Genomic DNA, 24,109 nt, shown 5'->3' on the forward strand with positions numbered 1-24,109 from the left:
TACAAACAGACCTACTATTAGTCAGTAAAATACCTTTGTAAACCTGCTATTCTTCTTTAAGTCCTTTTAAAGGTGAAATAAGTGCTTTTGACTGCACAAACTGTGCGAAATTTAACTTTTTATTTGATAGGCGCCGATACCAACATAGGTGCAAACTAGTAAGTACCGACAGGATACTATCAAGTGGCCTTGGAGATCTGATCCATCCCTACTAATGATAGCAAATCATTTACTAAAAAGTTAGCATATTATATGTCCATAAAACCAAAAATTTGACAATTCAATAAATACACAGCATTCATTTGAAATTTTGTATTCAAAAAAGTAAAACGGTAAAACTAGCTTATATATAAATAAACCAGAAACGTGAATATTGCATTGAAAAAAAGCAAATATCTTTGGCAATTAATAAGCAGCAGTTCATTGGCCAACAGAGCCAGGGGCGATATTAAACATCTTTGGATCAAAATCTTGTCCTTTAAAAGGAGATCCTTCGGCATCCCAACCTTTCTTCAGAATATCGTGCACTTTCTAAAAAAATAGAGGTACTTTATGATTTCTATCAAACGGAAGGTGATCGACATTAAAACGTACCTTTCTGAAAAAAAAAGTTTTAAAAACATTTAGTAGGGACTGAACTTTTTATGTCTTTGAGAAAATGGGGAGGGAAAACCTGCTTGAAATAACGCCTGCCTGTTCTAATTTTTACTGTTTTAATAATAATGTCAAATGTTTATAATGAATGTTTTAATGTTGAATGATAAAGACGTTTCGATACTTACTTCTTTCATCAACAGTTAATGTCCTTGAATACTATATGGACATTAACTGATGATATTACAAAGTGCGTCCCAAAAGGTCTTTTTATCAAGATGATGACGATATAACTATTAGTGTTAGAATTTCATTATTGAGCCACATTACAGATCCGTGCATAGTGTATTTAATTGTTTTGTCTTTTTAGTATTAGTGGCATGATTTGGGATTGTGTCGTACGTTTTGCCAATAAAAATTTGTGTGGTAATGAAATAAAAGATTTATTTTCAAATGCAGACTCGGGACTCAAGGAGTTTTTTTGTTTCGCTGGCGTCGGATTCAGGACTCGAGTAAGACCACGTAAAACTACCCGAGTCCCGAGTCCGACATGCGCAGTACCACATTTTAAACTGGTATGGCCGCCAAATCGAAAATGTAAACGCGGAATAGAATATGTTGGAACATTTTCCAACCATGTATTTTGGGTGAATGAATTATACGACACCCCTATAAGTGGATTGCTGAATATCCTCATTTTTTTTGTTAGATAAATTGGCGGAATGCAGGCTGTAGAGTAAAGTCAGGGCCGGACTCATTTGCCCGAAGTCCGACTCTGGTTATTTTTAACCGATTCCGCAGCCCTGCTTTTCACAATTGATAAAATTGTCAAACTTACAATTTCATGACTTTGCGGTAATCCCATTCGTTTTTGATTTTCATCAAACTGGAGTTTATTAATAACTGCTTTTTCTTCTTGGTCCATGTCGGCCATGGACCGCTCAGGACAAATCTTCTGGATGTCAATCGCTTTATCTCCTTCCACTAGTTTTGTCCACCAGATGTTCTTGTCTTTAGTTAGCGTGATCTTGGAGGAAACAAAAATACATGTATTTTTTTATTGTTTAAATAAAACAGGAAATCAAGTGGTACTGTTTAATGACAAATTGAATGAAAACAGTGCTTACCTGATTTTAAGATTTAGAAATAGGGAAATATGGCTATCAACAAAAAATTAAAATAAAACAGAAATTGTTTGTAGATTTTTGGCCGTATAATTATAAGAAATCAATTTAATTGACTTGTAAATAAGCCTCAGGGCTGCTATTGGTACAACTTTATGTTATTGTTTTGTTACATAACCCACCAAACCTTTAACACAGTTTTCTGTGGCAATTTTTGATAAAATCAACACATATTTTTATTTTTTAAGGTTTAGATATAAACTTGTATGCACAGGTCACATCAACGCTTTTAACTTTTACCACCTAGTAGGCAGGCAAGCCTCCAAATCTTGAATGTACACTATTGATAAAAACTAATAATCATGATATTTAACTATGGCCTTACTATTGTCAAATTGTAATATTACTGTATTGTAGGAAGGCTACTGAAACATTCATATGGACAATGTGTATAATTATATTCTGTGATTAAGCCCTGCTGGAATCGTACTAACCAACGATAACTGAACACATTATAATATATTATATTATAGTAAACTGAATGCCTTTGGAAAGACTTGTCGAAATAAGTAATCATGATTCCAGTGAAAACAAAGGCCGGTAGAAAAACAACTAACATGCGCTGAACTTATACAAAGGTTTCCATGATTTTGGTAGGCGACTGAAAAGTTTAAACACCACGGCTTTTAATACACAACTAATTGTTAATACCAACTTCGCTAAAAACCATTAAAAATCCATCATCCAAACTTTTGTATTTTTACATATGAATTACCTGTAAATCTATTTTTAAAAGAACAAAAAACAGATTTTTATCTTACAATAACAGCTTTAGATTTTTCAAGTGACCACATGCTTTCTTCACGGTTGACTTCATGCTCAAGGTCACCTTCAATCACTGTCTCAAATCCACCACTAGGTGTCGTCTGCAGTTTGACAACAAGATGTTTCCGTTGGATGTCAACGGACACCTGTCAGAAAATATTCGTGGTTTACCATGGATATAAGCCAATTTTAACTTTGTAAAAAAGCAGGAATAAAGTTTTTTTAAAACTCGTTAAAAGTGTTTCCAAATCTTTCTCACCCTACATAAATCGAAACTAAAACCAAACACCTAAACTGTGAACAATGTAAAAGTTGTTTGGCAGTAGTATAAAACAAAAAGGTGTCTTCAGGACACAAGTAAAATATTTTATATGGTTTAATCGGTTTTATATTCACTTGTGTTTTTACACTGATGATGCCATGAGGTATTCCTGAAACGTTTGTACACTGTGAAATGTCGCTTTTATCGAATATTATGGCTTTAACATTTTTATTCAGGGTATATGGTTTTATTTTAATAGTTGTGTTTTAAATGGATTGTCAGGGTAATACTAAATATACAGGTTTACAATCTTACTTTTTTGCCACTTAACCTCATGATTGCGGTTTTGATTATAATATGACCTTGCAAGCCTCCTATTTGGCCCCTAAACATTGTTTGTAAACACCCCTCAATGATAAGCCATTTAACAATAAAAAATCAACTGACTTAGTTGGATTAAACTAGCAACTGTAATCTGTAATGTTTATTAAATGTCAATGGATATAATTTTTAGCTTTAATTTATTGCTAAACACAACGCAGGTTTTTGTACTGCTTATCCGGAAGCACAACTGTAATAAACTTATAAAAAGAGGCAAACCATGAAGCAGTGGTTCTCTACCGGGGTGCCACAATTTTTATCACTCAAGGGTGCCGAGATATATTTAAATTCGTCCAATTTTTGCCCGTTCGGTAAGCTTTTTGAAACAATGTTTTGTGTTTGGTAAAAGTGCCAAAAAATTAAAAAGTTTTTTTCAACCTTATTGCACAGTTAACATGCTGTTTAAATATCGTTTATTGTAACGTTACAGTTAGCCAATCAGCAAAAATACAAAAAAAAGGTTGTCGCTAACTATTTATAATTTCTGTAGGGTACCGCATGCCAAAAAAGGTTGCGAAATACTTGTTCACACCTGCTTTCCTCCAACAACTGAAGCTTCAACTGGGATCTGTACGTCAACGTCATCATAGTTCTGCGACCAAGAATACTTGTCGGTCATCGCACCGTTGTAGCTGTCAGGATTGCTTTGAAATGCTTCTTGGCTACAAAGAGAAGTTATGTTAAAATACTAAGTACGTTAGGTAATTATCTGTATATTAAAATTACTCAAACTATTTTCAATTGCATCTTTTTCAATTGCAGATTTTCATATTTTTGTTTTCTATCTCAAAAAATATACAGCATTTAAAATTATTTTAAACTAATAAACTAAAGTGCATAAAATTACTCTTTTTCTAGTGAACAAGTAATTTTATAAAAGTAAAAAACTAAAAACTTCAATGATTAACTGGGAAGCATGTGTAACTAAGAAAAATAAAAAAACATAAGTATTTAAAAAAAGACATATTATCTACAAATTTTGTTTATACTCACTTTAGTGTTCCATCCTCTTTTGTTAATTTCGGTTGTGGAATTTCTTCTTTACTTGCTTCTTTAGCTTTATCAACTTCAACTGGTAGCTTGACTTCTTTCGTTGTGTCTTTGGAAGTTTCTTTGACTTCCTCGATTTTAGCTGCATCTGTTTTACAAATTTACCTTTATTCATAAAATGTTAAATATGGTAATCAGGTGGCACTATAATAAAGACAAAGGGTATTGATTCTCGTAAATGTTGTCATAAACTGCAGTAAGCTAATATTGCCTAATGTGATATAAAATTAAATAATTCCTACTTTTGAATAAAATAATACTAAAATATTGACTTGAGCAATAAGACGGAAATTAGAATGATATTATAATAGGAAAAAAGATCAAATTTAAATTGGGACCAAAATTAGATCAACAACTTAAGATAGAATAGGATTGAAATCAGAACAAGACCTTAACGAGTAAGAAAAAGGCTTATACAGCTACACTATTTGTTTTTGATACGTCTTTGGTTTTAATACCAGGGTATAACATTGTACATATTATTGTTTTATAGGTCTTTCACAATACTAAAGAATACCTTCCAATACAGGTTTATTGGATATAATTATATTTTGAATAATTACCAGCTTTTGACTTTTCTTCTTTTGAAACATCTGCTTCTTTTTGTGCTTTTCTAACAGCATCTTGATACTTTCTGAAATACTAAAAAGTAGGACTTTGACAAACAACAACTAAAACATAGCACTAATAATTTGTTGATGAGTTAGAGCATATTTTGTAATGCCTTGACCAGTGGTTACAAAGTGGGTAAAAAACAAGAACACCACAGATTATTATTAAACTATTTTGCTCAACAGATTTATTAAACATAAATTGATAAAATAAACTTTGTTAGTCAGGAAAAGGCAGGAAATATATAAAATTATTTTCTTGTATTTTGTATTTTATTCCATAATGAGGTCTAAACTGGGGTGTATAACGCAACAATTCACAAATATATAAAGATATATATTTTTTTGATCGTAACAATTTACAATATAATTTTATGTTTAATATAGATTGGTAAATTTCTAGCTGTGAAAAAAAATACTTTATCAAATACAAATAGTACAAATAGACTATCCATTTTAATTTAGACTGTCAGGCCAAACTCATACCTTATGATGTATTTAACTAGTTAAAAAATAGAAATTTCCAATAAAGTTTTTTAAACAATTTAATTTCAATATTTAATATATAAATGATGCAAACCTTTTGAGTCATTTTTTCTGCAACTCCAGCTGGAAATCCGTATCTTTGCTTTGGGTCTTTCATCAGGTGATAAAAGTCGGTTCTACGACTGAGAAACCCAAACATTACGTCGAGGAATTGCTCGACTCCAGCCTCATGTTGAAGTATGGCAAGCAAAGTGTTGTCATAAGCTTGAAGTGTGTTTGGGTCGGCAGTGGAACCCATAATAGTATTGCAATTAACACTAGGAAGATAAAAGTGCTGGAAGACAAGAAAATCATTGAAATCAAATAAATACAGGCCGAAGCATTGTGCAAGATAAAAGTCCTGGAAGATAAAGAAAATGAAGGCTGGTTTTAGGTAAATTGAATAAACACAAAGTCACATTCATTGTGAAAAAAAATCACTGTGAAGTACGGCTGGCTGTGCAAACTTCAGTAGGCAAACCCGGAGTTTGGCATTTCATTGAAAATCACTGTAAAATGTGTTCAGCCACGAAAGGTCGACTAAACGCACAAACTTCAGTTGTGTTACAGTTTTCGCTATAAAACTAAATTTAATGTTATTATTGCCAATAGTTACCCGTAATATTATCACAGGTCACACTCGCCACATACAAATCCTAAAAGATAAATAAAATAAAGCACGGTTTTAGTCAAATTAAACAAACACAGAAACCAGCTTTGTAGTTTGGACTGTTTTTGTTGGCCGAGCAAAAGTATGCAACATAAAAATCAAGTGGAGCTTATAGTTTTTAGTGTTAATTCAGATACAGTTGCAGAAAATTTAGGAGGAACATTTTGCAGATGTACGAATTTTATCAGTAACTTTATTACAGCCACACAATGTTAAACTGCTCAACCATCTCCAAAATACCAAAGTTCCAACCGTGAAAGATTTTTTTCAGAAAAATGACACATATACATTAAACATGTTTGTTTTGTCCTTAAAAGTTACATCCTTTGGTTGCAATTTCTTATACAGCTTTGCAATTTATCAAACAACACTTTGTCTACAGCGATGAGTAGATTGCCGGAAACCACAAATCTTTTTGTTCATGATTTATGACCTTGATTAATGCGGTTTACAAGGTCAAAGACTTTCCAATTTTGTGTTGAAGTTCGACCGCATGCTTGTTTTAAACTGGTTTTATAACACGCATAGGTGTCGTATACAAAGTTCTAAATACCTGAACCTGTTCTTACAGGTCAGAGCTTCAGCCGTTTGGATGTTAGTCGGACTTTGTGACACTTTTGGCAGAACGCAACGTGACACTTTTTGGCAGAACGCATGCTGAAATACAAGCATTGCTAAAACCAACACGCAACCATGTCAGATACAACGATCACTATTCACTCGCATGTAGGTACTTCATAAACAAAAGAGCCTCTGATCCATGCGATTCTGTGATATACTTGAAAAAATTCAGAAACAACTTATTTCAAAATTATTGAAGAAAATTCAAGAACAGCAACAAAATTGTGAAATCCCCTAAGGCGAAATTCGTGGCATCAATCCGGCAATTGAAAATTAATTGCTGAAAGGGTGTGACGAGAATAAACCGATAAAAACTTTGCGCTGATTGATGTTGTTCTGAATTAAGCAAATAGTTCAATGTACAAGAAAATATATCGTTATTATTTGTTTTAATCTTTACAAACTCTTGCTGAAAGTAACTAAAAGGCAAAATTTTGGCCGCATATACGGTAAATTAAGAAAGTGTACGATACCAGTACGAAACAAATATCAACTTTTTTTTTAAACTAAATTATAATCTTTGTTAAATTCAAAGAGATTTTATGAATCTTTTTCGCAAACTAGCGCCAAACAGAATAGGAATCGCCTTTTGAATATATTTGCAATGAAACGCTACTTAACCACCAGCCAATATCTATAAGTCTGCGATGACCTTTTAACTTTGCTGTTTTTCCTCACAAATTTAACCTTAAATTATTTGGCTTTAATGTTTATAAGGTAAAAAAACTAATGGTATGAGAATTAATCCAATCTTCTATTTATAGTCCACTTACTATACGATTCACTATTTGTTTTCTTAGGCCGTTTTGCTCCTTTTTAAGTGGCTATTAAATCTTTGAAATGGTTCCGGCAGATAGCGGTAGCAAGCACCGATCGTTCTCTCGAATAAAAAGGCGTTAAGGATAGGCCTACCATATGTCCTCTTTTTTTAAGAAAACTAAATGGTCCTCCGAGGACGCTCAAAAATATCCTCTTTTTTCGCTTTTCGAGTTAGTTGCTTATACTTTTACCAAGACTTTTAGGCGAGACCTTTTATTTATTTCCAAAAAATACTGTACCGGTAACCATGAAACATGCTGAATTCGTGGTTTAAAACAGGTTTTCCAACAAATTGCACTACCAGCCCTACTATTTTGATTGGTATTGCAAACATTGTTGCAAACATGTAAATAGCAACAGAACCCAACATGTAAAAAGGCCCATAAATAAAGCAAAGGTGTGAGTTTTGCAGGCCTAGCCTACTATCTGTGTTGCTATATGGTAGGCTATGTTCTTCTTTCTTACAGAAGCTTGTCTATAGTTAGTGTATAACAGCGGTTCTTTACCGGGGGCGCCAAGCAATTCTTAGGGGGGCGAGCTCTAAAGTTAATATTTAAATATTTTGCAATGATTCTAATAGTTTTGTTTGGGTTGTATACCACTTCTACAGCGCTGTACAAACTCTGTTTTTGCCAACTTTAATATTTAAACGGCAAAAAATTTTCGCGCTCCGCGCGAATCTTATGTTGCCTACTTTTGTTTACTTTTTAGCAAAAAGTCTCTTTGAAGTGCCATTGCATGTTTTTATATCATCGAAGGTATAACGGCCCTATTTAGTTACAATTTTGCTAACTTGTAGATAAACGATAAAATCATCCACCGTTCAAACTATTTTTTATCATATTTTATACATGATAACAGGTTAGCACCAGGGGGACTCAAACTTTTTTTGGCGCGAACCGACAATGTTTTTGCAATGTTACCGTTGTATTGTGTGTCGTTACAGCTTTTGAATCACGATAACGCAATGTTTAATTTTTTCGCTTTACACTTTTATTTGCGCTCGACATCATAGCCGTATGACTGTGGAGTAAACGTTTGTCAAAATCCGCTGAGCAACTTGTTGTCTTTTATTCTTTAAATTTAGACAACCATAACGTTTTTTTTCAAACGGAACAATTCTACTTTCGTTTTACTTGCAGGCAAAAAAATGTCCTCTTTTTGGGTGCTGAAAATATGGTAGCCCTAGCTTATGAATAACACTTAAGATAGACGACCGCTTTAAGGATTTGGTGATTCTATTCTAATGCAATAAAATAGCTTTTCAAAGTGAACAGCATAAAATAATAAAAAATAAATAATGTTTAGAGTGTATTGGTACACAATTAAAGTCAACCATTGGTTCTCTAAAAACATAAAATAATATAAAAACATAATCGAAATATATATTGCATAGAAAACTACATTGCCCTTGCAGGCAAACGACGACAATGCATGAATTTGAGATAAATAAAATCTTCTTTAGACTTTACTGTCCTAATTAAAGTCCGTCATTTTTTTAGTTCTTAAGAGAAATATATTTCGCTACAAAACGAGGCATAATCAGTCTCTTAATTCGGATTAACAAAAAAATTAAAAAGGATATTTATGTATGCCTATTGAACAACATAACATGTTACGTCATTATACGCTACGAAATGATGTCGTTTTGAGCGCCTTGATGGCGACACACCTTTTTATTATTCATCACATTTTCGTGTATCTTAAAACAATGTTTATCTACGTCACAAAGCGTGATATGAGGAACTCTAGCGTCCGGCCATAAAATTATCGCTGTCAGGGTTTACAGCTAACACGTGACGTTGCGTCATCAATTTGGTAGCCAATAGGAAGCCGGAAATTTTAGGGCTGGTTTGGCAACAGTGACCGGAATAAAAACGGATCCATGATTGGAAATTTGTTTCAGTTTAATTAAGTTTATAGCGCTTCGTCTCAGTAAGGCGAGTTTAACTGGAGTCGTGACCTTACAGTTCAGAGGTTGGTGCAACGAGTTATAAGGGCGAATCAATTTTGCACAAGTTTTACATTGATAAAAAAACTGTATATATGGTTTGACACGCAAATTTTGAATTTAAAATAAATTGAGTTGCGTTTTTTAGTCCTACTGAGTTGCATTTTATTAAGCTGAAGTAAGGTGCTATATTCAAAGAGTAAAGTAAGGCATAACCATTTCCATAAGCCATATGCCATCCCGCGAATATATTAATACATTGTTGGCAATTTGTAATCAAATAGCTACAACCTAAAAATAACGATATCTTGAACTATAAGCATTAAGGCGTGCACATACTTGTTAAGCTTTTAAAAACATAATTAATATCTCAAAATGTTTGAATCGTTCAGTCTTGTTTATCATAGACAAGGCCCTAAACTTTATACCTAAAGTATTTCTATTTTACCGACCTCTTTAGCTTACTTTTGATTACTAGATTTATTGTTTCACGAACAGCATTGCATGTTAATATCGTCAAATGTTTGTATCGACACTCGCCCGATACTAGAATGATATCGTTTCCCGACCCGATAAATTATTGTAGATATTCTAGCGGTTCTTTGTGGTCATTTTCATTCCAAAAGATTAAACATTAAATGTTGATTTTATATGTTTAAGTGTTTTGAGATGTGGTCAGATTGGTCGACCTTAAACGCAGGAGATTTTTTTTCTCTTTCGCCTTTCGTTATTCGTTCGGGTTGGCTGATCAGCAAATGTGTGTTGGACAATTAATAACAATCAATCAAGCGGTCTCTCTAATTCATCGGGCCCGCTGCCTCTTTAACAAACTATACACGAGTCCATTTTAAATACTTTTTAACTATTTTAACTATTAACTACGTGAGTGCGAAAAAAATTTGTTCTTTCTACAATAGTACATAGTCGCATTGTTATCTCAGGGGTTCTTAAACTTTTTTACCGCGGACCCCTAATTTAGTTTTTGGCTTTGCGTGGACCACGTTAGGCAAGAAATTTTCAGAGATGACGTCATAAATTCACGATCACAATATAAATGGACTTCGGAAATCCGCTGATTTCGGTCCAAAAATGTGAAAGTAAAATGGAGTCTAAATACATTAAGTGCAAATCCGTTTTATTTTAAACTGAACTCTTTTCTTTGTAAAATTGATGTACTTTAAATTTACACTAACAATTCAATTAAGTATTCATAGACCCCCTAAAACTTGTTCACGGACCCTCAAGGGGTCCATTGACCCCACTTTAAGAACCCATGGTCTATCCAAACGATTTTAGTAGCTGTCTTTATTTGTTTAACATTTTTACATTTCAAGATATTCTTGTATAGCGGTGTTAAGTGTGTTGTATACCATAGGAACGTCAAACCTTACACCACGCATTTAATAACAGTGTGTACAGCTTGGTATTGTATCACCAGATTATAGCAGCGCACTTCATCACTATAAGCCTATATCGAATTACGGCATTGCAAACATTTGTTTTGTTTACAAGCGAGTTTAAATTGCTTTGACCTTTCGTTTAAGCTCGGTGACCTTCAGACCACGTGCCAAACTTGCCCGAAGCGTTACGCTGAAGGCGCGCACATGTGAAATATACCAGGATGTGTACAAACTTGTGCCCTTACAACGAAACGCTGGTCTAAAGTTTCAGCTGCTTTAAGCTTTCAGTCAGCTATAGTCTTTCACGTCGGCGATTTAATGCGGAGAAATGCTCGATTAATATTTCAACAGACACGATAGATTGTTTAGCAGAAGCTTATATGCACCACAGTCCACAGGCATAAGGTAAGTATAAACAGATAAAGCTTCAAGGAGCCTGGAAGGTATTTTTTAAGTTTAGTGAAAAATATTAGAGTTGCATCTTTTTAGATTTCTAAAACGTTGGATAGTCGTGGAATCAAAATGCTTCGTGCGTTATTCCTGTCTGCATTTTTAAGAAATTAGGCTGTGTTGCATAACGTTAACAGTCAGTTTTTCGACACAGTAGTTAGTAAAATTATTCTGAGTATTATTGTCTGCAGTGAAATGTAATTAACATAAAGGCCACAGTTCCCGCCACGAAATCGATGCGGGTTAACTTTCTGAAACTCGCTTATTTATTGACTTCTATGCAAATTTCTAAGTTGTAAATTACAAACTTAAACGCTTCCAGTGTTCGATCATGGTTTAAATGAAACCTGAAAATAAAAAAGTTTTATCTGGACTAAGTTAAAAATGACAAAGAACAAGAGCAACACTTAGTTTTACTTTAAAAATATATGTTCATATCCCAAACAGTTGTTTAATGCAGCTTCAACTTCGTGGGTTAGCTCATAATCGCGATCTTTCCTTTTTAGTGTGTTGATTGAAAAGCCAAGCCATGACTGAGCAATTTATACGAAGTGCTTGTCTATTTTTATTTTAAATAGATTCTTAAGATGTGCCGTTACTGTAACATTTTTTATCGATTTTGAAAAGTTTTATCTGGACTTGGTTTAGACTAAGGGGTCATTTTGTTATTAGCAGGAAAAATACGATGTTTTTATTTTTTATAGTGCGTATTTAATGATACGCATTTTTGACACTCAGAACTCATAACTGCCCTAAAGAGCCATACACTGACCTCCTATGTTATGCGAAATTGACGGCCAGTTCAAATATATAAATTTGCAAACAACAATTAAACATTTTACTGTTTTTTTCGCATTGATTCATTTAAAAAAGGAACCAGGGGGTCACGTGATCATGTTTATAACTTCTATTTTTAGTCTATTTTTTTCTTTTTTGCCTCTAACTAAGTAAATGCATGCATTTTTCTCGCCGCACGAATCTAAAATATGTTTCTGGTTTGTCATAGCCCATTTTGATAAATTCGTTTTAGCCCAAAGGCGTTGTGCGCCTCATTTTGTTGTTAAAATTGGAAGCTTTGGCAATTTAAACGACAGAGAGGCGTTTTAACTTTGCGCGGAACGACAGCATCTAGGTGGCACCTCTCCACTCTCCAGCCTTAAACTATATAAACGAACTCTGTGTTGTTCTTAAGGGTAGGTATTTACTACGCCTCGTTTAGATGTAACTTTGTGACATTTCATTTTAACCTAGCTTCGTGACGTCACATATTAACCTAACTTCGTGATGTCACATTTTAACCTAACTTCGTGACGTCACATTTTAACCTAAATTTGTGACGTCATCTCTGAAGTTTTTCCATGCCCCTAAGGAAAATCTATCGTTCCATTAGTGCACAAATATGCAACTGAAAATCTATAGTTAAATACATTCAAAGAGATAGCGGGATGACCTTATGAAAAAAAGAAATGGTCTGGTGAAAATAAAGCAATTTCCTACGATAAAATGAACCTAAAAAATTATTTCACCAGTTTGTGCTACTAGGTTGTTGTGGTCTCTCAAAATTCATTAGCGGAAAAACAAAACCTTAACGAAACCCAAACCATAAGCGATGCAAAGAGCCGTCGTGTAATCGCAAACTACTTGGAACGAAACAACGTGTTTAAAGCAATCACGATAGGCCCGGGATTCGCGCTAAGGCAACGAAAACATTAAAAGCTCGTTATAGGATGTCACGCTTTCGATCGGGCTGCTGCAGATATTCCGGTAACGCATATTGTTGAATGACCAGACGTTTTGGCTTGTCATTGAGAAAAAAGCTGAACAGCCGTGTAAGGGCCGATATAATGACTGTTGAGTGATGGTTTCGACATAATTTGGGTTTGGAGTTTTATGAGGATGAGATGATGTACGCAAGTCTAGGCGGACATTGGGCAAAAATCTGATTAGAATATTTTGCGGACAAAAGTGACAGAAAATCTTAAATTTAATACAAAGCTCATGGAAAAGTGAACACTATTTAAACTACAGTTCAGATTAATCATATATTTTTGCGTTTTAAATTAAAATTGTAAAAGGAAATTATGGTTTAAGGTTTGATAAACACGAGTTAATGTTTTTATGGAAAGCCTGTGCATATTAGTGATTCTCAAACATGAAACCTATTAGTAATTTTGAAATTAACTATCTCGCGTTACAAATAGGTATATAATTTGAATTATCTATTTCGTGTTACAAAAAGGTATAAAAATTTCTATTTCGTGTTACGAATAGGAAGGTAAGTCAAAAATAACAAAGAAAATGAGCAACACTTTGTTTTACTTTAAAAATATATGTTCATACCCCAAACAGTTGTTTAATGCAGCTTCAACTTCGTGGGTTAGCTCATAATCGCGATCTTTCCTTTTTAGAGTGTTGATTGAGAAAGCCAGGCCATGACTGAGCAATTTATACGAAGTGCTTGTCTATTTTTATTCTAAATAGATTCTTAAGATGTGCCGTTACTATAACATTTTTTATCGATTCCAGGAAACGCTCGAGGAAAAGCCCCCGAAAATCGTATGACTCGTCACTGTTTAACGCGCGACAGTATACAGCAGGATATTGTGACGTAACAGTATCCGCTGATCCCCCAAAACTGTACCGGTACTGTTTTTATTTATTTTTTTGTTAGCACGCCTAAAGTTACCCCCAATTTTCATGGCCCCAAGACTAGGTAGGCTATACCGCAGCAAAAAGTCAGGTTTGTAATTGATTGCTCTTTAATAAATTCTCGAATATACATAAAGCGTAGAGTTTCAGTCAAAACTTATCTAGCCTATATGTGTTAATCAAACTTATAACTCTTTTATCTTTTAAATTACACATATATTGGCACCAAGTATTGACTGTTTAAAATACCTGAGTCCGAATCGGGTCCTGACTGTACAACACGTGCACGATTTAGTATTACAACACACCAACATAACACGTTTTTGCTTGTGGTGAAATATGCGTGTCATGGATCATTATTCTAAAAGAAATATTTTGTTTAGTTTATAAACAGCACTTTATTACGCATAGCAGCGTTTTATATAAGATGTATATAAAAACTGCAAGTCGTGTTTATCATTTCCTTACGCGAGGCCAATTAATAAAACCGTGTATTGTTCGTATATATAGTCAGTATATGATCAAGCACCGTCGTTTAAAGCAGAGAAGTTGGACCGTGTTAAAACTGGAAAAATCTTTCAAGCAAATTAGGCTACTTAGTAAATAGCGGTTTGTAACCTAGGCACAGTGAAAAAAGTAGGCAAGAACGGCCCTTAAAAAAATTTCCGTTAAAATAAGTTTTGCAGATACAACGTATCAGTATTAAAATGTCGTTCTTTACCAGGCCATTCACTAGATCATCTTGCAATATCCTTTAATATATTTAAACCGAGATTACCGGTGAATATTTATGGACTGCTTTGAGCGATAACCAGAAGTTTTTAAATAGAATAATCAGGTGGCCGTATATAAAGACAAATTGTATTGAATTCTTGACAAGCCTTCGCACCACCGTACTCTATCAGGTTAAATATAACATTTGCTACTTTTTTCCACTTGAGGTTTAAAAAATATTTAATTTTATTAATCGAAATTAACTACAAGCTTTCCAACGCAAAAGCAAGAGGTAGTCAGGTTAACATGACAAATACGCGCGTTTCAATTTGATCAATTTTGCTTTTTTAACCCAAGTAATGACGTCATTTGGTATCGGATCCAAAAATATTACCAAAATTTATCTGAAATATCGGGTTGTATAGGTACCGAACTATAACACCAAGTCTAGGGCATCCCAAGTCGAAGCAATCGAACGTTAATTCGTTTCAAAGGTCACTTCGCTTTATACACCAGAGTCAAATTAATCCTTGTCAGTCCACACGAAAACCGGCCTGAATGACGTCACACAAACACGTATTGTGACGTCTTGTGACGTCAATGGAGTGAAAATAGGACCACGTACGATTCTTTCTGACAGAGGTCGTTAAAATTAATTGCAAATTAGGTTTTCGGAAATGTATTTTTGGAACAAAATTTTGGCATATCACCTAAAAAATTTTTAAACGTTTTAACCTTTTGTGTTGGCTTGAAATTAGTAAGACGTCATTGGTATCGGATCAAATCGTGATATTTTTTATCTTAAATATCGGGCATTGGATTAAAATGTCAACTGACCCTGCACAGAAGTAACAATTTGGTTATTTTAGGACGTCAACATGATTTGGTTACTTGTGCTAGTTATTAATGTTGCGTTTGTGATATTTTTATTGAAATTTTATAGATCACCAACATGATTAAGTTACTTGTGCTTGCATGTTTTGTGTGCATTGCCTCAGGACTAAAGTGCTACAATGGAGCTTCACTTACAGGCCTCAATCAAATCGCGAGCCAAAACACTGTCACCTCTGTGACGTGTACAAACGCAACAAACGCTTGTTTACTTTTGAAAGGACACGGAAAATCGTGGATGGAGACAGGTGAATATATGGATTCTAAAGTGATAACTAATGTCCACCGTAGTTCGTAAATGAAAGACATTTTGTGGCAGTCATGTTGAGTATATAGACATGTTTTTATCGATTGTTATTTATAGCTTTTTTTAGACTTACCGAAAGTTAAATAGTATAGTTCGTAATTCTTGTAGTTCGTAAATTAATTCGTGTATTTTAAAGAAAAATAGTGCACAAACTAGTTTAGGATTGACTAGTCAGCTTCCCTTACTTTATGTTGTATTTGATATTTATACAGTGACCATTTCGTTTGTTAAAGTTACATATTATTACCGGTTTCGGTTCGAGTGCTTTTACAAGCGAAGTTTAGATATAGCCCGATGACATTTAGGTAACAAATCTCCGGTGTAAACAACGATTCCTAAGTTGTCGACTTACTACAATTGGTGTGCAACATAAACAATAAATGTATCTTGGCATAGATATCTGTGTAAGTGGGGAAAAGACAGTGTGATAGTAACTTTTTGCCATTTGTAAGGTGTGGTTCTTTGCGGCTACGCTAATAGGAAATGAGACTCTTGGTCTCAAACTGGTTTCCCAACCCTGACCTGGTTCTAAATTAAAAGCTCTACAAATGTTGAATTTTCCCGCAGATCGAAACCCGATAACATATGGGGAGTGCGTTGATTCGAGCGAATGTTCAAAGAACTGTTCAACCTACAGAGAAATCGTGTCAGTTGTTCACCCTTTTCTCAGGCTCGCGTAAGTAAACTTTAATAACGAAATGAAAAAATATGCTTAAATCCCACACGTGATTCTAGTCATTCGGTGCTAATCTCTTGTTTGTTCATGTTTTTCTTCTGTGGTAAAAAAAATTGCCAATTGAAAAAAAAAATTGCATCCATTTAAAAAACATACACGCATAGTTTCAACATTGATTTCGGTAAAATTTAAACTGTTTTTACCGGTTTCTATAGTTTAAGTTTTTTTTAAACGTTGTATTTATTGCGTATATACCGTATATTGGTAAGTGCTCTTTTTTACACAAAAAGTACTGTTCTTGAACACCAAGAGCTTAACAACAAAATCTCTAAAACCCATACTTCTTGTAAGATTTTCAATATTTGGCGTTGAGTTTATGAAAATAATTTGCGGTGCAGTTTGCGTACAATTTCTTAATTGCGATGCGGGCAGCAAACGCAAATTTATCTGCCAGTTCCACCCTTAATTAATCCCCATACGTCAAGGACGTCTCTTAAAGATTCTTCCCCTTCAATTTGCTTATTTTTGACAGAAAATACAAACAAAATGATGTCCAAATAGATAAGCCTGGTTACACCTCTAAGAGATAGCATCAGAAAATGCTAGAAAGCCTTGCGGGCTTTTGTAAGACAACACCTAAATATCACCTTACAATAAAGCCTTAACGCAATTCGTCTAATAAAGTTTTCAAGAACTGTTCTGGCTTTGAAGTAAAACACGCTTGTACGACAAGGATATGGTGTACTACTGTTTCATTATATGAGCGTAACTTTATTATATCGTTATATTTTGCATTTTGAGATATTGATTTGTCACGCGTTATGCTCAAACATGTAAAATGTAGGGTGAATGAATTTTTTGAAAAGTGACAACTAAAATGTTTATATTACCAATAGGGATGTCCGATAATATCGTATCGGGCCGATACCGATGATAAGTGTTAGTATCGGTGCTTGTCCGATACTAGGGTGGTATCGGTATCGATCCAATACCAATTTAATACAAAAATTTCAGTCAAGTTACGATCTAACTCAATAATTAAAAAAAAAAGATAAATTGATCAAAAAAACAGTAGTTTTACTGGAGAGTCCTGGAGGTCCACTAACCTGAAAAAAAAACCTTTAAACGTTTCATGTATTTTGATTAAAGCATAACAATGACGTCATTCATTATCGGATCAAAAAATAATATCGGTTATCGGAATTAAGTTTGTATTGGACATCAGTAATCACCAAATTCGCTTTACACTAATGTACACATCACCAAGTATATATTTCCAGAGATCCTCATCTATGCAAGATAACTTGCTGTACCACCGACAACTGCAACGTTATACCACCTCCCGCCGACCTAACTACCACACCTATTACGTCATCAACCTCTCCACGTGTGACGTCATCAAATTCTCCAAGCGTGACGTCGTCAACACAATCAGCTACGTCACAACCCATGACATCACCATCAGCTGCTCCTACTACCTCAACCATGATGACTCAATCCCAAAGCAGTACAACTTCTGGCATTTTGTCCACGCTTATGGTGACGTCCAAAGATACGCAATCAATGACGTCATCACCACATCATAGCACGACGTCCGGTAGTAGTGACGTCATCAAGATGTCCACCTACCTCACGTTGGTTGTTACGTTGCTTCATATTGCATCTAAAGTTTAGCTTTACCTCAAAGTAGTGGTTCTTGATATTTTATTGTTGGTTTTCCAGAGAATAACTGAATAACATAAAATCTAAATAAGTATTTCCGGAATCGAAGATTTGTACTCAATTTACTCTAAAACACTTGATGTACAACAAGAATCTTGGTTGTTTATCATTCGCATTTAAGCAGATTATCTTTCAAAAGTATCAAATTATCTCGTAAAATCGTTTTATCAAAATTAGAAAAAGTATAACCTGCAATTAACTACTGGATAAAGATACGAGAATAGACAAATGATTTGTTTTCAAATAAAAATAAAATGCAAACAAATTGAAAGTTGAATAGGTTTTTGTACTTTTTAGTTGGCAAATATAAAGTTAACCCCTCTAAATTGTTTAATTATCCCCTTGGGGCTGTTACCTACAAATACAGAATAACCGCCTTAAACTTTAAAATAGAGGATGTTCTTTTTTTAGACGAATTTGTTCATTTGTAATGTTACTGAGATTAGGTTTTTTTTTTCGAACAATTTTCAATGAAACGCTACTTAACCATCAGCGAATATCTAAAAGTCTGCGATGGGTTTTTAACTTTGCTGTTTTTCCTCACAAATTCAACCTTAAATTATTTGACTTTCATGTTTGTAAGGTAAAAAAAACTAATGGTATGCAAATTCATCCAATCTTCTATTTATAATCCACTTGTTGTACGATTCGCTATTTGTTTTCTGAGGCCGTTTTGCTCCTTTTTAAGTGTCTATTAAATCTTTAATATAGTTCCGGCAGGGGGCGGTAGCAAGCACCGATCATTCTCTCAAATAAAAAGGCGCTTATACAAAACACATAAAATAGACAACCGCTTTGAAGATTTGGTGATTCTATTCTAATGCAATAGCTTTACAAAGTGAACAGCATAAAAAAACAGAATAAAAACAGAATAAACTAGACGGGGGAGCGGTTGTTGTATATTTTGTCAGGGGGTATATTTTCAGGGCTTAGTGTTTATTTTATTTTTTATTTCTTATTTCTTATTTTATTTCATTTTTTTTTATTTTAGTCTTTTTATTTTTTAATATTTTGTATTTTGTATTGTGTATTTTATATTATACATTTTATATTTTGTTTTTTATTTTCCTTAACTTGTTTCTGCAAGCAAAAACAGATATGGGCCGAAAACTTCCCCACTTAAAATATGCCTTTGATGCGAAAGGGGTTCAAATATGGCGTAGATTTTGGGGAATGATCGAAACATATATTTGATAAATAGAATTTACGTAGATAATGCGTATGGCCATTTTATTACATTTTGACCAGCTTACGTGTTTGAAAAGCAAATATTATCATTCTCCTAAAGACTTAAAATGGTTTAACGCCTATGGTTTGCTATACTTTTGCAAACTTTTACTCGGTCAATTTTTACCATGGCTTGATCCGAGCAATCACTGTTAAAACAGGCTTTAAATCTGTAGTTTCAAACAATATAAAAAACACTTATATGCCTAATACGCAAACTATTAAATCGAAAGTTTTGCTAGTGGTTTAGGCCTGATGTTGGTATGTTGGTTGGAGCAACATGCACAACAGGTGCTAACAGAGAGGCGTACACTGCCTCAATATTTCGCATTTAAACTACCGGCGGTAAATACACCCTATTGACACTTGATTATTAGGCGAAGCTTATCGCGAAGTAATTGGTCGCCCGAAAAAACGCTGACGCCGCATTTAAAGCAAGCATTATACATGTGTCGCCGATATTCTGCTTTGAACATCCCTACTGGCAATGCTTCCCTGCGTTAATTGTACGGTGGGTGAAACTTTATTCACGGCCTTACCTCTTTGTGTATTACCGCGACAATACGATGAAATACGATTTGGAGAATATTTGAAAAAACGTATTTCCTGTTTCGTATGTTGCTTCATTCCAACATATCAACACACAATTTTAAGTTGTGTAGGCCTGGTGTTGATATGTTGGATTGGTAACATGCGAAACAGGTGCAAAGAGAGAGATGTGTATATTGCCACCAGATTTCGAATTTAAATTCGCGGCGGTAAAATATGTTGTTTCTTAAGAGAATTTTGTAATTTTACTAAAGAGAAGCCTCTTTTTAAAATGCAAGTCGCACGCGCCCAGTTTTGGACGCGGCACAATGAAAGTCTTACGCGCGGGACAATAAAGCGCAGCAGGCGTCAAGTCGCTTCGTCACTTCACGAGCTGGACAAAGCAAGCGAATATGAACAAATTCTGTATGGAAGTTTTTCTGCTGCTAGATGGCAGTCATTAGCTACAGAGAGCTAAAACGTAATATTTCAGGGTTTTGCCCCCCAGTCAAAGGCACCTAGGGGTGCAGCCTCATAAACCTCGATATTGCACCTTCATACCACTCTACGCCATGTCTGAAAATTTGAAGGTTCTACGATGTATACTTTTTCTATAAAGCTTCGGACAAATATCGGTCTGAAACATTTTCGGGCAAAAACTAGACGGGGGTGCGGTTGTTGTATATTTTGTCAGGGGGTACGTTTTCAGGGCTTAGTGTTTATTTTCAATTTTTACTTTATTTTAATTTTTTTTTTGTTTTTTTTTTGAATTTTTTTTTTAATATTTTGTATTGTGTACTTTATATTATATATTTTGTGTTTCATTTTCCTTAACTTGTTTCTGCAAGCAAAAACAGATATGGGCCGAAAACTTCCCCACTTAACTTATGCCTTTGATGCGAAAGGGGTTCAAATATGGCGTAGATTTTGGGGAATGATCGAAACATATATTTGATAAATAGAATTTACGTAGATAATGCGTATGGCCATTTTATTACATTTTGGCCAGCTTACGCGTTTGAAAAGCAAATATTATCATTCTCCTAAAGACTTAAAATGGTTTAACGCCTATGGTTTGCTATACTTTTGCAAACTTTTAGTCGGTCAATTTTTACCATGGCTTGATCCGAGCAATCACTGTTAAACAGGCTTTAAATCTGTAGTTTCAAACAATATAAAAAACACTTATGTGCCTAATACGCAAACTATTAAATCGAAAGTTTTGCTAGTGGTTTAGGCCTGATGTTTGTATGTTGGTTGGAGCAACATGCACAACATGTGCTGACAGAGAGGCGTACACTGCCTCAAAATTTCGCATTTAAACTTGCGGCGGTAAATACACCCTATTGACACTTGATTATTAGGCGAAGCTTATCGCGAAGTAATTGGTCGCCCGAAAAAATGCTGACGCCGCATTTAAAGCAAGCATTAAAATGTGTCGCCGATATTCTGCTTTGAACATCCCTACTGGCAATGCTTCCCTGCGTTAATTGTACGGTGGGTGAAACTTTATTAAGGGCCTTACCTCTTTGTGTATTACCGCGACAATACGATGAAATACGATTTGGAGAATATTTGAAAAAACGTATTTCCTGTTTCGTATGTTGCTTCATTCCAACATATCAACACACAATTTTAAGTTGTGTAGGCCTGGTGTTGATATGTTGGATTGGTAACATGCGAAACAGGTGCAAAGAGAGAGAGGTGTATATTGCCACCAGATTTCGAATTTAAATTCGCGGCGGTAAAATATGTTGTTTCTTAAGAGAATTTTGTAATTTTACTAAAGAGAAGCCTCTTTTTAAAATGCAAGTCGCACGCGCCCAGTTTTGGACGCGGCACAATGAAAGTCTTACGCGCGGGACAATAAAGCGCAGCAGGCGACAAGTCGCTTCGTCACTTCACGAGCTGGACAAAGCAAGCGAATATGAACAAATTCTGTATGGAAGTTTTTGTGCTGCTAGATGGCAGTCGTTAACTACAGAGAGCTAAAACGTAATATTTCAGGGTTTTGCCCCCCAAGCAAAGGCCCGTGGGGGTGCAGCCTCATAAACTTTTACAAAGCACCTACATACCACTCTACACCATGTCTGAAAATTTGAAAGTTCTACCATGTATACTTTTTCTATAAAGCTCCGGACAAAAATCGGTCTGAAACATTTTCGGGCAAAAACAAGATAAGTCTCGAAAATCAATTTTCGGCCCATATAATAATCTTCATAGTGCATTGGTACACAATTAAAGTCAACCATTTAATTGCTTCTCTAAAAAAAAAATAATAAAAACATAATCGAAATATATATTGAATAGCAAACTACATTGCCCTTGCAGGCAAACGACGACAATGCATGAATTTAAGATAAATAAAATCTTCTTTAGATTTTACTGTCTTAATTAAAGTCCGTCATTTTGTTAGTTTTTAAGAGAAATATATTTCGCCAGAAAACGAGGCATAATCAGTCTCTTAATTCGGATGGACAAAAAATTAGAAAAAAATTTATGTCTATAATTAATTACATTTTTGTGTATCTTGAAACAATGTTTATCTACGTCACAAAGCGTGATATGAGGAACTCTCGCGTCCGGTCATAAAACCATCACTGTCAGGGTTTACAGCTAACACGTGACGTTGCGTCATAGCTTCGGTAGCCAATAGGAAGCCGGAAATTTTAGGGCTGGTTTGGCAACAGTGACCGGAATAACAACGGATCCGTGATTGGAAATTTGTTTCAGTTTAATTAAGTTTATAGCGCTTCGTCTCAGTAAGGCGAGTTTTAACTGGGGTCGTGACCTTACAGTTCAGAGGTTGGTGCAACGAGTTATAAGGGCGAATCAATTTTGTACAAGTGTTACATCCATAAAAACTGTATATTCTTTGATATGTAAATTTTAAATTTGACATAAAATGGAATCCTACTGAGTTGCATTTTATTAAGCTGAAGTAAGGTGCTATATTCAAAGAGTAAAGTAATGCATAACCATTTCCATAAGCCATATTCCATCCCGCGAATATATTAATACATTGTTGGCAATTTGTAATCAAATAGCTACAACCTAAAAATAACGATAATAGAGAAGTTTAAGCTTTCAAAAACATAAATAATATCTCAAAATGTTAGAATCGTTCAGTCTTGTTTATCATAGACAAGAGACAAAGCTTTACCTGAAGTATTTCTATTTTACCGACCTCTTTACCTTGCTTTTGATTACTAGATTTATTGTTTCACGAACAGCATTGCATGTTAATATCGCCAAATGTTTGTATCGACACTCGCCCGATACTAGAATAATATCGTTTCCCGATCCGATACCAAATTATTGTAGATATTCTAGCGGTTCTTTGTGGTCATTCTCATTCCAAATGATTAAACATTAAATGTTGATTTTATCGGGTAAGTAACGTTTTCACCGCGGAACCCTATTTTAGTTTTTTGTTTCGCGTGGACCACGTTAGGCAAGAAAATTTCTTTTTTGTTATTAGCAGGAAAAATACGATGTTTTTAGTTTTTATAGTGCGTATCTAATTATACGCATTTTTGACACCACGTTAGGCAAGAAATTTTCAGAGATGACGTCATAAATTGACGTCACAATATAAATGGACTTCAGAAATTCGGTCTAAAAAATGTGAAAGTGAAATGGAGTCTAAATACTTTCAATGCAAAATCTTTTATTTTTAACTAAATTCTCTCTTTGAAAAATTGATTTACTTCGAATATACACTAACATTTTAATTGGGACTTCATGGACCCCCTAAAACTTGTTCACGGACCCTCAAGGGGTCCCCCCGTTTAATACACCCAGGTCTATCTAAACGATATTAGTAGCTGTCTTTATTTTGTTTAACTTCAAGAATATTTTTTTCGCGGTGTTGCGCTTCGGCGTATATTCTTCGTTTTATAGTATGTTTTACATTATGATTTGGCAGTGTTTGGGCATAAAGGCGCCGTCTAATAATTCACCTTAAAATAAAATATCCTGATTCCGCCACTTTTTCGTAATGGTTTTACGTAGTGGGCCTTCAATAGTTCTCAAAAGAGCACTTTGGGCCGCGATAAAAAAAGTTTGCCGACCACTGCCTTACACCAAACATTTGATAACAGTGTAGGCCT

At 34.5% G+C, this 24,109-nt stretch overlaps 2 protein-coding genes across 2 annotated transcripts; one reads left to right on the forward strand and one right to left on the reverse strand.

Moving 5' to 3' along the window:
* Window positions 1-303: 303 nt before the first annotated feature.
* On the reverse strand, window positions 304-5,662 carry LOC146137227 (nudC domain-containing protein 3-like). The gene is made up of 7 exons (XM_083394010.1): window positions 5,428-5,662; window positions 4,800-4,878; window positions 4,180-4,324; window positions 3,719-3,848; window positions 2,540-2,689; window positions 1,433-1,621; window positions 304-531 (listed from the first exon to the last, which is right to left on the reverse strand). Exons 1-7 carry the CDS (start codon window positions 5,629-5,631, stop codon window positions 421-423), a joined length of 1,008 nt encoding a protein of 335 aa, XP_083250136.1. The 5' UTR covers window positions 5,632-5,662; the 3' UTR covers window positions 304-420.
* A 9,932-nt stretch (window positions 5,663-15,594) lies between these two features.
* On the forward strand, window positions 15,595-18,602 carry LOC146137228 (uncharacterized). The gene is made up of 3 exons (XM_083394268.1): window positions 15,595-15,785; window positions 16,412-16,520; window positions 17,801-18,602. The coding sequence occupies exons 1-3, from the start codon at window positions 15,599-15,601 to the stop codon at window positions 18,192-18,194; spliced, it is 690 nt and encodes a 229-aa protein (XP_083250394.1). The 5' UTR covers window positions 15,595-15,598; the 3' UTR covers window positions 18,195-18,602.
* The last annotated feature ends 5,507 nt before the right edge of the window (window positions 18,603-24,109 follow it).

This window comes from Ascidiella aspersa, chromosome 7, assembly GCF_963924565.1.
Source record: "Ascidiella aspersa chromosome 7, kaAscAspe10.2, whole genome shotgun sequence".
Lineage (NCBI taxonomy): Eukaryota > Metazoa > Chordata > Ascidiacea > Phlebobranchia > Ascidiidae > Ascidiella > Ascidiella aspersa.

Bases quoted from the DNA above. Each gene is read 5' to 3' on its own strand.
- LOC146137227 (XM_083394010.1), bottom strand. From the start codon at position 5,631: ATGGGTTCCACTGCCGACCCAAACACACTTCAAGCTTATGACAACACT. The intron at 3,849-4,179 runs GTGAGTATAAAC...TTCTCTTTGTAG, and splicing joins AAAGAGGATGGAACACTAAA to CCAAGAAGCATTTCAAAGCA. The intron at 532-1,432 runs GTAAGTTTGACA...CTATTTTTTTAG, and splicing joins TACCGCAAAGTCATGAAATT to AAAGTGCACGATATTCTGAA.
- LOC146137228 (XM_083394268.1), top strand. From the start codon at position 15,599: ATGATTAAGTTACTTGTGCTTGCATGTTTTGTGTGCATTGCCTCAGGA. The intron at 15,786-16,411 runs GTGAATATATGG...ATTTTCCCGCAG, and splicing joins AAAATCGTGGATGGAGACAG to ATCGAAACCCGATAACATAT. The intron at 16,521-17,800 runs GTAAGTAAACTT...ATATATTTCCAG, and splicing joins CACCCTTTTCTCAGGCTCGC to AGATCCTCATCTATGCAAGA.